Here is a 16882-nt window from a genome sequence, read left to right on the forward strand (position 1 = left end):
ATCAAGAATCAGCACATGAATCTCAACAATGGTGACAATCAAGTGTCATGCCGCAATGCATGCTGGGAACAATAGTACAAAACTCCCAGCATGCATCACAGCATGAATAAATTATGCAGCTGAATTATTTCCATTAATTCTAACTTTTTGCTTTTTTTTTTTTTTTTTGCTGTGGTTTTTGTAATTTTTTCTGATGTCCAGAGTTGATCTGATTGTCTGAATATTTTATTATCACCATTGTTGAGATTCATACGCTGATTGCTCATGTCTGTGTTTGTCAGTATAGCCTATTATTTTCTATTCATGTTTTTTTTTTTTTTTTATAAATATTTTGAATTTGGATGTTCACGTCTTTGTTTTCTGGGAAAAGTCTTTTGGGATTTATTTTTTATGAATGTATGTTTATAATGATTAAACACTTCAGTGCCCTCCAAAGACCGTTTTAGGTAGCCTATATAAAGGGATTGATTGTGTATGTGTGTGTCAGAGAGAGTCTGGAGGTCACTCCAATACTACAATGATATAAATAATTTAATGAATAATGCCTATTTTACTACTCTTTAAACCAATACATAAAGATGTTTAAGGCACAGTAGCCCCAACCTTCTCGCCGATGACCATACCACCCTCCTTGTTTTATTTTTATTATTATTTTTTTTTTTACAATTCTACCTCTGTGTACAGGCCTATATGTGTGGAAAAGGCGATAGGCTATCACATGTAGTAATAGAACACACCGCTTGATGGCGCCAAGCACAATATTTTTATACCCGGCGGGCGGCGAGGGGAGTTCATGAGGGATTATACATCCTCCTACCAGGGGCGTAGCAGCCCAACTTTTAGATAAAGGTGATTCTGTCTTTTTTTCGACACACCCTGCACGTGTTCTCTGGTATTAGTAACTTAAACTTTAGTGAACTAACATTCAGCAAATCACAAGTGACTGTCATGAGGAGAACCATCTCTCGTGCGCGTCTGCTCGAGGTTCAAATTTCCCGCCGGGCAATAATCAGTGTTACTTTCTTGATTCTTTCTTATTAATTGCCTTTTTTTTTATTTGGCAGGCTAGGAACTTGACGTTAAAGTGAACTGCATAAAAACAGTGGATAATGCTTCTTTCAAACTCATAGTGTAAGTATGTATTTAGTGTTCAAGGACGATCCTATGGTAGTGGCAAGTAGACTACCGCATTCCAATAATCATGTTTTAGGTATTAGGTTAAAGGGTATATAAGGGCACTGATCACTTGCTCAATTTTACCGAAAATGCAGCATTCCATTGTCACGAGCAAATGATATGTAAAGGCAACAGGTTAATTTAAAAGTAAAGCATAAAAATGTACTCATGCCAATGTGACATTCAAGTAACTGAAGATTATTTTTATGTTTTGTTAGCTTGAAAGCCAGTTTGCATCTTGATGTCAAGAGGGGAAATGGCTGCTTCCTACAAATTCCCATATGAGAAGCAGGTTCAGTGACATCCCTGTAAGAGCAGCAAGAGCTGTGTGAAATGGTCTTTTGACTTTGTAATTTTAAATTAATCAAACAAACAGAGAAGGTGTTTTGCAACTTTTATACACACAGCACAGGGATAGTTCACCCAAAAATTAAAGTTCTGTCATCATACACCTTAGGTTGTTCCAAACCTGTATACATTTCTTTCTTCTGCTGAACACAAAGGAAGATATTTTGAAGAATATGGGTAACCAAACAGTTGTGGGGCACCATTGACTTCCATGGTATTTTTTTTCTCCAAACTATGGAAGTTGATGTCCCATCAACTGTTTGGTTACAATCATTCTTCAAAATATCTTCTTTCATGTTCAGCAGAAGAAAGAAATTCATACAGGTTTGGAAAAACTAAGTAAATGATGACAGAATTTTCATTTTTGGGTGAACTATCCCTTTAATGGCACCAATTTAGTTTTAAAGGCTAGATTATAACAGCTTTAAACTATTTTTAGTGTCTGTTTGGTTGTTGTTATAATACATAATTGGAGTCTGAATTATTATTTATAATGAATAAAATGAATTATTTGTTGCAAATGAGAAGTGACAGTCAACATTTTAGAATTTACTATTTCTTATTATTTTTATACTTTGCAGTTAATAAGCCAAGGTTCGTTCAGCTTTCCTCCCCAAAGTGTAAAATGTCATTACCATCACACACTACATCAAACGTGAAAGCTGGCCAGATTTCCAGGACATGACCCCTACAGGACCTTCACAGACCCCTGGGGGTGGGGGTGGGGGAGACCCTGTCTACAGAGAAATATTAAGAAGCTTAAAGAAATAATCATGGTTCGAGTGCATGAGAACTGGTTGAGATAATGTGACAATTCATAAAATATTAAAATGCTTAATATAATTCCAATTAGACTGCTGATCTGCGTTTACTTGTAATGAGACACAAAAGTTAAGAACCCTGGAATTTATGCGTTAAGCGTGTAATACCAGCACAAGTGCAAACTAGAGTTGGGAGGTGGAAACAAGCGGGGCTTACCAGGATAGCGCGCTTAGTGCAGTCACAAGACCCGGCCATCCATGAACAAAAACATCCAGGCGTTAATTTCAGAGCTCAGCTATATTTAAGCAAGTATTTTCGGATATTTGGATACTTGAGGTTCCCCATCATTTCCCAGGGGGACGTGGCGCGATGGATATCTCCAAGAACATTTACGCGTCCAGCCCTCTGCCAGCTAGGATTCTTTTAATAAACCTCAGAGAGGAGTTTTGAGACACTTTTTATAGTTATCTGAACTTCTGTGATGAATTTAAAACGAAAGGAGGGGCGAATGTCAAAGGAACTGACCACGAGTTGAGGAAAAAAAACCTAAGAGAAAGATGTCTACATTTGCCACCCACCCGAAATCGATTGTATTACATTCAAGAAGCTTCGCACTTGACGTATAAAAACAAGACGCATGTTCTCAAGAAAGACACGAGACAACAGGAACTGTTGGAAGATATATTTTTCTCTGACAACTTTGCGTCCGCATCATTAGAGGTACAAGCACCTACCAATATATAATCGCGTAAGTTGCTATTTATTTTGCTTATGTGAGTACAAACTGTTTGCTTATAGTGAAGTGAATTCTCTGATTTCAAAGTTTAAACATGTAAACAGTGCAAAACAGTTGAATGTAGGTCATTTAATGTACATTTACGCGGCGTTTAATTAAAAAGCTAGGGGAGTTTTATTTATTTACTAAGGCTTTATTTGCAGTGTAGCAGGTCGTGACTTGTAGGTCGGACTCGAATCTGGGTGTAATATGTACTGCGTAAACACAGGACCACTGCGCCACTGCTTTTCCGTCTGAATGCGTGTTTTACGCACGAAGCAGAACTTTTAGTGCGAGGATGTAATGACAATGTTTGCTTGTTTTGTTCGTTTATCAGGCTGGAAAGCCATGCGGGCTGAGAAGAGATGGCACATATTGTTGAGTATGATTCTTTTGCTCATCACCTCCAGCCAGTGCATGGACAGCAAGGAGGTAAAGGAGACGGAAAGGAAAACTCTGCTTAATCTAATCCTGCAAGTGATCGGGGACAAGCCCGCGTCCAGACGCATCACCAGTGGCCTCTACTCTGTATCTCAAGATGTTAAGTTTTCCTCGCGTGAAAAGACTGCACATTTGTCCAAGCCGGACAACAGCAGACCAATAGGTAAGCTGATTTGAGATCAGGTGATGATACAAATGTAATCCTGGGCATTAACTACTTCCTGTTAGTGGGAGTTTTTGCCTGCATATCAACTGCACTTTTAATGCTTTAATCGTTTAATGCATGGACAGCTGTTCATATTTTGCCTTGAATAGTCTTGATTGCATTGCAATGACAGCAACATATAACCTGTATTATTTGGGATCATCGTGAAAAATCCAGTAAAAATGATATGAAATTGGATTAAGGGACACTCTTTTGATCTGCAGAGGGTAGAAACATGAATGGTCATGGTCTTATTAAAGAGATCACATAATGCTCAAATCATCGGTGTAGATCTAAGGACTATTCAAAGACAAGTTTAAAAGCTTGAGAAATCATGTGTGCCATTAGAATGCTGTGCTGATGACCTGCATTTTGTGGGGGAAACCTGATTTCAGCTGTGTAAGAATATTTTGTCTGCCTAAAATTTGCCTCATGCATAATACCTGTATTAACTGGTTTATTTATTAAGTCGAAAATATATCTATATATAGGCCTATATTATATGACTTAATCAACGAGACTACATTAGGTTACGCCAAAAAAAAGGCATTGGGTAGAAATTATGCAGAATTGCATGTTACAAATACAGTGTATTTTGAAACATGACTACTTATTTGGCATTTAGAAGTCTTCTATAGCCCCTTTTAACATATGTTGCTGGTGATATTGTAAAACATGTGCAGTCACATCTTTGTCAATTAATTTCTTGCAATTACACATGCGTTAATTTCATAAGAGTGACCCCCATAACATTAAAGAGCCCCATCTACATCTCTAATGTTTAACATGGTGAGCTTCTGTAGTTTTTTAAATGAGAGAAGCCAGTGTTAGAGAAGAGAATTGTCACATGACTCTCCAGGGTCAATTGTGAAAGGGTTTGATTATAATAACTTTTTTACGCTTTTCAAAAAAAAGAAAAGAAAATCAGAAGCAAATATACTAGAATTATGTGGACACCTTTGAAATCTTTTGTTGAACTCAATGAAAATTACTTGTGCCTTTAAGTTTTATGTAATAGAAGCTGTGCATGCTGGAATAATAATACTTGAAGTACTCATTGGTTTAATTGCTCAAAGAGTGTTACCATTTGTGCTGTGAAGCCTGGACTAGTAAATACCATGTTCATTTAGTAGATCTTTATTTACAGCAACTACTGAATGTTCCATTTCATGTTGTAGTGCTGATCAGGTTTGTGATGTGTTTAGAGGCATTTTATCATTTCTGATACCCTTTGAGAATAGTTTATAATACTCAAATACAGACTACATTATTTATGTGTTGTTCTGTTACGTGGTTTCTTCACTGCGTGAAACTGCATTACTTAGTTTGACTATAAAACAAATTTCATGAAATTTTGACAGCGAGTCTTCTGGTTGGGTTGAATCAGAATTGTCTATTTAAATGTCTTAGCTATAAAAAAAAAAAAAAAAAATAGATATTGATTGACTTGCATTGTTACTCAAAAGTCATGTGCCAAAGAAAAAAAAATACACCCATAAACATCTGCTATTGCTGATCTGAATGACCTTTGATTGAGTTTGCTGCCTTTAAAGTTTTCCAGTGAGTTATCCAAAATTCATTTAATCCAGTGAAGACATGCAAGTTTTGAAATGTGCGTTGATGCTGATATCATGGCCCTTATAATCCAAACAGTCATCACACTGCACTACACTGTAGCCTTCTGAATAGAACAGCCCATTAGTATAGGCAGTTAGTCATCTTATGTAAGACTCATGTGCAACAACATGCGTATGGACGCTTAATTATATTAACAGGTGTTTGATAATGCATCATCTCCATGATTGTCTTATTAAAAATGGGCGGGGAAATCTGTAGGCATCATAAATGTAGAAAATCACTGTATTTTGAATGAAAGAGGAACTCATTCATAACTCTGTGTTGGTTATCCTGTGTCTGAGGCAGGTTAAAATTAGCTGCTGCATGGATTTGTGGATATGACATTGATAGGAATTACAACTTCGCATGGAATAATCTCCTTACTCCAATAGGCTGGAAGTGATATAGACTACATGTGGGGACAGTATCCCAGGGTCGGGCGGGCCACAGATTGTACATAATTAGCAAAGACCCCAAGCCTCCAGCAGATTTACTGAGTGCTGAATTATCAATCTGGGATTTATTTTACATGTATATTTTGAATGGGGCTGTCCATCTTTCTTACATCAAGCATGTAGTCACCACAGACAAACATATGACTGTAATCAGTTATATCATCATCTTAAGAGGGGAAGTTTTCCAAGAGGTTGTTGCACGTTTGTACACTACAAGTTTTTAGGAGTTTGAGATCTGACAGATTATTAATCTGAGACTATTAGCAGGACTGTCTGTAAAATACAATTTATTGTGGGACTGCTGCAAATTAAAGTTTTTAGTTTTGCAAACGTTTTGGTGAGGCTGCCAATAAGACAAATGGTTTACTAAGAAAGTCTTTATTAAATTTACTAATAATAGAAGTGAGATGTCTCTTTATAGATAGTTAAGTAAGAAGGCTTGTACAATGACTTCATGCCATGTGCTAGACAGTGTATTCAGTGACTGAGCTGGACGCAAGCTGATGACATAATCATTCCCAGACTAAATACACTGAATCACATCTGTTGATATAACACTACAGTGTTTATTTTCTGTTTACATTTATGTCAGAAAAAAAATCAGAATTTACAATAAATGTTAATCCATTTTAATGTCTTTTTAATAAATTCAAATTTACTCAAAATGGAAATCTCAAGGTTTTATATATCAGCAAAAACATCTTTTCATTTTCCATGTCAGTTGTGATAAATAGCAAACATATGTTATAGTTGGCTGCGACTTTGTGTTGTTTAACTCATTTAACACTTACCCAAAGGGATACTTAAGCAGTTTCCATGCAGTACTTGGAACATTTAAGTTTTGTTTTGTTAAACCTATAAAACAGACTTTAAAATTACTACTGTAAAATCAAAAGATATGCAGACTGTCAAAGATTAAATTAATGAAAATGTAATAACAGCATCTATGTTTCTCAAACTGCTTCAGTTTGAGAGGAAGCTACTTGGTGAGTGTGTTTTTTCACCCACATTATCAATTGCTTAACTCAGTTAAGTTCAAAATGGTCAAATTGCTAAATAATATCTAGTATTATATGAGTTAAATGAACACATTTCTGGTTTTGTGTCGATGAAGGGGTATATGAAGTGATACATTAACACAAAAACATTTACACTGTCTTTTTGTCTGTCTGTTTCAGATATTGTCCCAAGAGACATAAGCATGAAAGACAAATTTATAGAACATTTTACAGGTAAACAAAAACCCATTTCAATTTATTTATTTATTTATTTATTTATTTTTTCTTTCAAGCAGCCCTGTTGCATCCAGCTCTGTTAAGAATAGCATATTATCATATTACTTTTACTATTTCTGCAGTATATATAGTATGTATATGGTGCATGCACAGGATTTTCCTTGTCATATGACCTGCTACATTTGCCACACGTTTACTTTGTGGAATATTGTATCCCACATGCATTGTGCACTCGACCTGACCTTCCATTTGTCAAATGTAAAACCAAACCAATTGCTTTCTTGACTCATCATTTGATTGGACTGGCAAATGTTTAGGCCATTTTTACACAAAATTGGATCACAAAAAATTCCAAGATAATAACTAGACATAAATCACTGGCCATCATTCATTCCTGATTTCTTACGCACACTCACTGTGTTCGGCATGGTCTTGCAGCTATTAGAGCAGAAACAAAAGCTTATGTTCTCTGTGTGTTTTCTGTCGTCTCCAGGCGTGTTCATAAGTGAATTGCGCAAGCTTATTTTGTCCATTCGATCGAAAGTTCTGAAAAAAAACCCATACATTTACCCACACATAGACCCTCCCCTTGAAGAAATTAGGACAGAAGTGGACAAAAGAGACGGATTAAAACACCAGGTGTAAACGGGTATGTGTCTCCGTTATCTACTTGTGATCCGTTCGACCGAAACGCATCTTACAACGGCCATTGACTCGCATGCAACTTGATAAGGTCATGTGACAAATGTAGACGGGTCATGTGACAACAATGTAGCATACTACAGTTAAAAATAATAATTGTGAAATAATACTTCTGTTCAATACTTTGCTATTTTTAAAAAGTAGTAGGCAGAATATAGTGTATTCTGTGCAGTATTCAGTACATCTTTCTTCATTCGTATTAGAGGCTTTGTTTTTACTTTTTTATCATTAGAAATGCAATTTTCCTCATGTAAAACATAAAGCCAGTCAAATAAGTTGCGTCTGCAGTAGGTTAACTTAGGTAAATTGTTTTAAAGCCCCTGGGTTGTGAAATAGATTTCTTATTCCAGCCAAATGTTGTTAGGAAAAGCGCATTTAAGATGATTATTCATTCCAGAATCTTTGTTCTCCTACAATAATTACTGTTTAAAATCTGTTATCCGGAAGCTTATACAATGAAACTTTGTAAGAGCTTTGCCAGAATCAGAATCATTAAGTCTCTGCCCTTGTGACGGCATGTCAAGCGTTAGCATGCACTAATTCTCCGTCTGCACACGTGAAAAAGTGACTCATATACAGCACCTTTACCATCTTCTTCGTTACAAGTTTGTAAGATTAGGCATAATGCTTGAATGGACATTTTGAGATTAAAATCTGAATTATTTTATTCACCAGACCAACTAATTTATAAAACCTATCATGACTGAAACTTTTTTTTCCCAAGCAGGACCAGTCAAATTTCCATCTGAATGCAGGACACATTTCCATAGAATTTATCACAACACAAAGGAATGTTCCAGACCGACATGTATGTATATCTTTAATATTCACCCAAAAATGAAAATTCATTGTTTACCCTCATGTCATATCAAACCTGGATGATAAATTTCTGCTATGGAACACAAAAGAAGATAATTTGCCTCAGTATTTCTTTGTCCGTACTAAGGAAGTCAGTGGGGTCCAATGTCGTTTGGACCCCAACACTCTTCAAATATCTTTAGTGATCTGCAGAAGAAAGAAATGCGTACATGTTTGGAATGAACATGAGTAAATGATAGCAGAATCTTCATTTTGGGTTGAACTATTCCTGTAAAGACATTAAATGTTACAAATTTTTGTAGTAGAAAATACAAATGTATGAGCTTGTTTGTTTTATGGAGACTTTAGAAATGCTGCCTACTCTTCTATTTCACTGAAGTAAAACAAAAAGTTTTGACAGGGCGTTACACCACAACGAAAATGCTCCTCCACCCTTAGTCCTTATGGACTTTGTGGCGTTCAGGAGAGGTTTGATTTTTCCAATAAATAACGCTTATCTAATGGTCTATCTAAAGTGTTACTCTGTATAGAGAGCGTAAATGTCAAAACCAATCAGATCTCTTTTTCTTTAACTATACTACTTTTTATATTTCCCAAAAAAAGAGACAAGCTAGTTGCCCAGAGTGATGATCAGATTTATATTCTGGGTCATGATAGTTGCCTTACTTCCCCTAGACATTGGCTGTATAAGTGTTTTGTTTTTCTTAAGTAAAAACACTTGTGTGTTAGTGGCCAGAGATGTTTTGTGAACTAGCTCCATGACCCTCCTCTGTTGTTCTCCATAGAGAAAGAAGGGTTGTGAAATTCAGCCTAAGAATTGTGGATATTCCTTTTTAAAAAAAAAGGATCTATGAATTATTGCAAGTAGTAGGAAAGAAAGTGCCGCACGTGTATAACAATGAGATATTATTTGGTACGGTGAGCTTTGTAAACGAGTTCATGCATAACGGACCAGCTGTATTTGAGCACTTGGCAACCGTGAGGAACACTGGGAATGGCAAAAGCATCATAATTCATTGTAAAATCAGAGATTTTGTCTTCCAAAGCATTTTTATGACTTAATGCTTCCTAAACTTCAGTAAACTTGAAATATAAGTTTTTATGTATGGCAACAGTAAATCTAAAACTTTTCCAATGCCATATCCTTTCAAGAGACTTAAAGGTGTTTGAGTTTTGCTTTGAAAATGTCACTTTTAAATGAGAGGGATTGAAACATGACAGTGCCTTAAGAGAAAATGATGGCAGCAGTGCTTGGAACAGGACAGCAATGGGATGTTCAGACTTCACAAACACCATTAAGGGTGGAAGCATGTGGTGCTTGAACCCACACAGTCATTTTAGGCCATCAAGTACATTACTGGGGCAGAGATGAAGCTATTTAGAGGGATCCATCTAACCCTTAGCCATGTTCATATAGTCTATACGTCATCCCGTGATGGTATGAGAGCCCCACTTAAAACTGAAATTCATCAGTGCGTTTGAAGTGGTGACGTTTGCTTCATGTCACGGCTCAAGCCAGAGTGTCACTAGCTATGTTTCCATCCACCTATTTTTATACGCATTTTGGGATATCGCATAAAAAAAACCACTGGATGTAAATGCCGAGATGTGCAAAAATTCTAAAAATGTGCATAAAAAAATGTAAGCGCTCAATTGAGGTGGAAATTTTTTTTATCTGATAAGAAGACATACGCATAAACTGATGGAAACACATTTACTGAATAAATCCCTCGATACACAACAAAAAACTTTGCTTCAACAGTGGATGTGATTGGATAACTGGACTAATCAGCAGACCAGTTTCATTGCACAGCATCTCAAATGTTTGTTTGATCATTCTGAAATGCCTGAGCTAAAGTCTGTCATCAGTATGATTTGGTGTAATGACCTCCCAGAAGCATCTCTCATGATTGTGTTTCCAATGAGTCTGTGATAGAAATTAGGAATGGTGAGAGAATACCATGCTTGGTATGTTTTTCGTCAAACCAAACTTGGGTCTTCAGCTGTCAAAGTTTAAATCCTGTCTGTTTTAGACCCCGTTTACATCTGTGTTTGTGATCCGATCCGCTTGTGATCCGATCCACCAAAACGCATATTAATACCAGGTGTAAACAGGGCCTAAGAGAAACTACTCTGAAAAGCTTAAAAAAACAGTTTTCAGCCAACAACCCTGCATCAGGCCTGAAAGACATCACCTCCCCAGCACTGTGTCGAATCAACAAATCACTGATGACCTGAATGAGTTTTATTGCAGATTTGAAAATCACACCCCACACCCGTTCTGACCTTTTCTCCATGCATTCATCAACACTTCCAGCAACCCCACTCTCCCTCCCTCCTGCACTTACGATCTGTAAAGAATATGTGTGCAGGGTCTTCCGGAAACAGAAGACAGGGAAAAAACCTGGCCCAGACGGCATTTCATCAGCATGAAGTCATTTGAAAGGCAGGTGCTGTCCCACCTGAAGAACATCACTGGACCCTTGCTGGACCCCCTGCAGTTTGCTTATCGAGCAGGCAGGTCTGTGGATGATGCAGTCAACATGACGCTGCAATACATCCTGCAACATCTCGACAGAATAGGCACTTCTGTAAGGATCCTGGAATTCAGCTGAGCTTTCAACACCATCATCCCAACACTCCTCCAGACCAAACTAACCCAACTCTCTGTTCCTACCCACATCTTTCAATGGATTACCAGCTTTCTGAAAGCTAGCCAACAGCTAGTGAGACTGGGAAAATTCTTGTCCAACACAGCACTGGCGTCCCCCAGGGATGTGTGCTCTCCCCACTGCTCTTCTCCCTCTACACCAATGACTGCACTGCAAAAGACTCCTCTGCCAAGCTCTGCCTCATCCAGGACAGTGAAGAGTCTGCTTACAGACAGGAGGTTTAAAAGCTGGCTGTCTGGTGCCGTTTTAACAACCTGGAGCTGAACACGCTCAAAAAAGTGGACTTCAGGAGAAACCCCCCAGCAATCCCCCCACTCACCATCATGAACAGCATTGTGGCAACAGTGGAGTCATTCAGGTTTCTGGGCTCTTCCATCCAGGGCTCTGAACTGGTTCAAGGAACGAAAACGAAAACCGGAAACGAACGAAATTTTGACCGGAACGTAACCAGAAACGGAAACGAAATCAAACTGAATCATTCTGAACAGAAACGCTAATTTCAAATGGCCATTAACCGGTTAATAGTGTTATTTTATCGTTCCGTTTAATATTTTGATTTGGCAGTCAATCAATCACGAATTCAAATAGTACAGCCTATGCAAATGTGACGTTGACGCATCCAACGTGAGTGAAATGCCCGCGCTCACGCTCTAAAATGAGATGCACGTGCTGACGCGCTCAGCCCAGCTTTCAAGTCATCATAGATTTGGTAAGTCACAATGGCAATGCCCTGGCATTAGTTTTACGGTTGTTACCAACCGTAAATTATTAGGCCTACATTTAAGTGAAAATCAATGTCAAGTAATGCAGCTTGTTGTGCGTTTTGAAACCAGCGAAAATTGCAGCATAGTACAATTTTCAACATCACATCACGCATCTGCAGCGCTTCTGTGAACGGAGAAAACTAGACTTCGGTAAAGTTGGTTTTATATTCGCACATTCGGCCATTCGTATTCAATAGTCTTGTTAATCACACTACATTGGACATTCAGTGGACATTCACAAGTAAATATGCCATTAAAACAATACTTGCCTATTTTGATCGACTGTGAAAAATGTTGTAAGTTGACAATCGTTGGTTGTCAATATCATGTCGCTGCTTAAAATTCGCAAACATTAATTTATTGCACATTTATTGGAAAGTCTGAATTTATCAGAAGTCCGAATGTGCGAATATAAAACCAACTTTACCGAAGTGAAAACTAGGCATACCTACATAACACATATAAAATAAAAGGGAATAACATTTAGGCCTATAGGCTAAAAAATTAGGTCTACAGATAAACAAAACGAAAGTGGTTCATTGTGGCGCAGTCCAAAGATCTAGGAAAGGAAACAGACATTCTGTTTGTTTTTGTTATTTGAGTGTCTTTTTTGTAAATGTATGAATGATGTCTTAATTTTACCTGTATGACCATAAATTACGGAGACAGTTTACTGTCTTATAGAAGGAAAACAAATCCAGTGGTCGCGCCCGCGCCTCACGCGCGCGCACATAAATTCTTGCATTGCTTACTTGATATCGCAGCCTGTTAAATATTAAAATAAAATACAATCAACCAAACATTACACTGGTCAGTTCAATTTTGTAAGACACTCTGCCGTTTACCACCCATGACCACCGCCTCATCATATTTGAAGGATGATATTTTATGTCGATAATGCAAGTGAAGTACAAAGCTCATATAATAAATAATAGTTTAGCATTCGTCTCGAAAATGAAAACAGTTGGATTCGTGCCGAATGAGAAAGGTAGGCTACAGATTCACTTTAAATTAATTTGTTTTGCATCTTATTTAGTTTTATTTCCAATAAATAAACCTGTTTCTCGCCTTGAATAGCAATAGAAGCTGGAATGGCGTTAAAAAAAAGAGATTTTTTTTAATTATTATTCGTTTTGGCTTGACGTTTATAGCCTGAATATCCAACTGTTAATTTTAGAGGTTTTGTTGTGGAGTACATAAGTGGATAGGTAAAATAATATAGGGCAGTTTTGTTCATAATTTATAAACAAAGCTATGTAGGCTATGCTACTTTTATATTTTACTTTATTTACCGATAACTTTATTATCATTATTTCTGAATGTAATAATAAAATGTGACGTATAGGCCTTTGCGACTTCTCTTTTTTCCTCTCAGGAATAGCGTCGGTATTTCTAACCATGCAGCAAACATGAAAATATCTTGAAAAAAATATTTACAGAATCTTGTTGATAATTGTAGGCCTATTGGCTAAGACGGCAAATACACTCTCTTTTTTTAATAAATAAAATGCTGTACGTATTATTAATAATAATAATAATAATAATAATAAGTAGGCTACATGCAAAAAATAAATTAAATTATCTAGGGACTTTGGGGTGGTACTCAGTGTGTTTTGACCGCAGGGGACAGGGTCTAAAGTTACAGGTAAAAATTTTGCCCTCAGAAAGTCCCTGCTCACTAGGTAGTACTTTTTCAAAGTTCAGGAACCTTTGGAGGTGGGACTTAGGTGCTGAACATGCTGATTGGTTGAGTTCACGCAGCATTTTGATTGGTTGACTTCATACAGTATTGTAGACAGCAACAGGTCTGGGGAAAAACCTGGGACAAATTGTTCCGGGTAATTTCGGTGGAAACAAGGCTATAGGCTCCATTGTGAAAAAGGCCCAGCAAAGGTTTTATTTCCTTTGCCAGCTGAGGAAGTTCAACCTGCCACAGGAGCTGCTTCTCCAGTCAATAGAGTCTATCCTCTGCAACTGTCTGGTTCAGCTCGGCTACCAAATCAGACGTCAGAATACTACAGCAGATAGTCCAGACTGCTGGGAGAATCATCGGTACACCCCTTCCTACTCTCTGAAGAAAGGAAAGGGTTGGCAAAATCACTCTGGACCCCTCACATCTAGGTGACTTTCTTTTTGAACTGTTGCCGTCTGGTTGGCGCTACCAAGCACTGAGCACCAGAACAGCCAGGCACAAGAAAAGTTTCTTTCCACAGGCCATCTACCTCCTGAACAGTTAAATGCCCCCACTGGCCAATAACATTTAACAGATATCGCTAACACTATTTATGATTATTAATTTAGCATACCATACCTCTTTTTCAAAATCACTTGCATTTGTATATAACATACCTGTACATACATATTTTGTATATTGTGTATTTTATGTCTTGTCACTGTCTTTCTGTCTGTGCACTGTAAGCTTCTGTCTCCAAGACAAATTCTTTGTATGTGTAAGCAAGCATACTTGGCAATAAAGCTCATTCTGATTCAGTAGGAAAAAAGAGGCACAGTGGCTTCCCCGATTACAGCAATTTCCGTTTTTATTACAGATATTTTGCACCAATTTCCCAGGAAGTGACGATTTTGTTCTCTTGAACATTAGATGCAAATGTTTTGCTTTACTCGCAAATGTTTTATGCAATATTCCAATTTTGTGCACAAGTTAAATTCGCAACTTTGAATGCAAACATAGCTAATGTCCTTGTTTTCTTTTTCTTGTCCTCGACAGATTATAAAAGATGTGCACGATTGCTAACAAGGCTAGCTATGAGTCCCCTTTGCACACAATCATAGAAACTGCATGTAAGTACAAAGATTTTTAGCTGTTTTTAACTAGCTATGTTTAAGCAGGGTAAGGTTTTTTGTGGAATGTATTTGGTTCTAAGCACTAAAATCTGTTAAATATCTTTCTTTATATAATCCATATCATTTTGACATGGTCATGTATTTTAAAAAATATTTATGTAAAAGTAATGTAATGTATAATAATATCATGAAGAATTATATGGATGCATATAACATTATTTATTTTCTGAAACAGGACAACAGCAACATTTGTAATATGATAGTCAAGCCTGCTCCCAGTTACTGTTGGAAACATTTTGCATGCTTCTTTAACTGAAACCTTAGAAGAAATATTGAGTAAGATGTAATGTCAGTTTAATCATGGCCATCTGGTGCATTTTGAGGCATGTAGTTAATGCACAGTTCACACAGACAGAAAACAACTTCCAGATACCTTCCACTTCCAAATTTGCTTTGTAACACACATTCTAGTTGAATCAACCACTTTAAAGAAATTATACACAAAGTGATGTGACAAAGTCTCTCAAGAGTCATCTTCTGGCAATTAAAATGCCAATTAAATGCATAACGACTTAAAGAAACTGATTTTTGTCTTTATGTCTGTTTTGATAAAAAGCAGTGCACTTGAATCAAAATCTTGTTTTGCAATTGCTTAATGCATTTTTTTCCTGGTACATTATACAATTGAATAATTGTATATTAGATTGTATAATAAAATTATGAAATAACAATCTTGACAGTCAGTCAGAGCTCATGTGTAATAGAATCAAACATTATTCATTCAATTCCTAGAAACATATTCAAAATAGTTCAAGACCAAACTGTGACGCTAGAATCAGTCAGTCAGTCTGAGACATTTAAAGAACCTGTTAGTGAAAGGTGAAAGAATCCATTACCAATCTGAATGTCAAATGATGTGGCTGGTGAATTACGGTGTTTTATTAGGTTGTGATTACTCTTGCTCAGACCGGTTTTCCTTTGAATCAATTAGAAGTGGTTAAATTGGCTTTTATGATGTGAATAAGTGATTTCCATTCAAGTGGAGAGAAGTTCATTCAAGTCTGAAGTTCATTGTTTCTGTGTATGACAGGTTGAGTTGCTGGAACTTAATTTCGTATGCCGTCTTCTTCATACACCTTTCTAACTGTAACTGTATTTTAAAAGTATTGATTTAAATGAAAAGTAAAATTTAATGTGATTAAATATTTGACGCATAATTCTTTATGTGCCACAGGTCCTGAGGATATAAAAGAAGAAACTCCAGAGATGTTGGAGTAAATTATATTTTCCAAGGAAGTGCCTTCAAATCACTGCAATTAACTGTCATTGTTTTCATTTTCTGTCATTTCCATTTCCAAAGTATAATTGTTCCGTAATACAATATTTTTTTGCTCTTTACCATAATTTATGTTTGGTAATGCTTTTAAATATAGTTTTGTTTAATAGCTTTGCTTTTTATATTATGAGTTTTAAAGAAAGTATTATTTATCATTGCAGCCAATTATTTATTTAAATGACATGTAAATATTCTGTCCTAACTACAAGAGAGGATATTTGAATATGTATCTCATTAAGCCATTATTACTCTTAAATATATTTCTGTTCCAAATGTATTGTTTCAAATGCAAATCTAAAAATATTTCATCCCTTACACTTAAAAAAATATGTGTAGGCTATATGAAAGTCTCTTTCCATGCTGTCATTTTCATGATATCTACCATTGGCACTTATAGAAATTAAAATGATGAATTATTTCAAATTATGAAAACACATTGTTTGTTTTATAACAATGGTAATATTGCACTGATGCTTTGAACGAATAAAAACATTCAAGCACAATCATTGTTTTTCTTATTTTTTCCTTTTATGAATTCAAATTTTATTATGTTTTTTACAAAAAATGTTTGATCTGATGATATATTTCTCTAAAGCATTCCCATGGCTGATGACAAATGATGTGACCATGAAAACATATTTTTGGGTCTCTTTTAGCTGTTATTGGTGAATGATTGATTGGGAATTATGAAATCTGCTCCATTCCAGCAACTGAGCAGATTTCATAATAGCTGACAATCCATTTATTCTGTTTCAGGGGAAACATAAGAT

The 16882-nt window shown here is 36.4% G+C and overlaps 1 protein-coding gene across 7 annotated transcripts; it reads left to right on the plus strand.

Moving 5' to 3' along the window:
- The first annotated feature begins 446 nt into the window (after positions 1-446).
- alkal1 (ALK and LTK ligand 1) lies at positions 447-16615 on the plus strand. Of its 7 annotated transcripts, none has more exons than XM_048210460.1 (8): positions 447-849; positions 1065-1131; positions 1395-1484; positions 3399-3665; positions 6958-7011; positions 8441-8524; positions 14700-14773; positions 16011-16615. In XM_048210460.1, the coding sequence occupies exons 4-7, from the start codon at positions 3410-3412 to the stop codon at positions 14762-14764; spliced, it is 459 nt and encodes a 152-aa protein (XP_048066417.1). In that variant the 5' UTR covers positions 447-849; positions 1065-1131; positions 1395-1484; positions 3399-3409; the 3' UTR covers positions 14765-14773; positions 16011-16615. The 7 variants fall into 7 exon arrangements, with proteins under 7 accessions (XP_048066417.1, XP_048066422.1, XP_048066418.1 ...); XM_048210463.1 differs by having other exon boundaries at positions 849-984; XM_048210461.1 differs by lacking the exon at positions 1395-1484 and having other exon boundaries at positions 448-849.
- Positions 16616-16882: the final 267 nt, after the last annotated feature.

Source organism: Megalobrama amblycephala, linkage group LG12 (assembly GCF_018812025.1).
Source record: "Megalobrama amblycephala isolate DHTTF-2021 linkage group LG12, ASM1881202v1, whole genome shotgun sequence".
In the NCBI taxonomy this organism is placed as follows: domain Eukaryota; kingdom Metazoa; phylum Chordata; class Actinopteri; order Cypriniformes; family Xenocyprididae; genus Megalobrama; species Megalobrama amblycephala.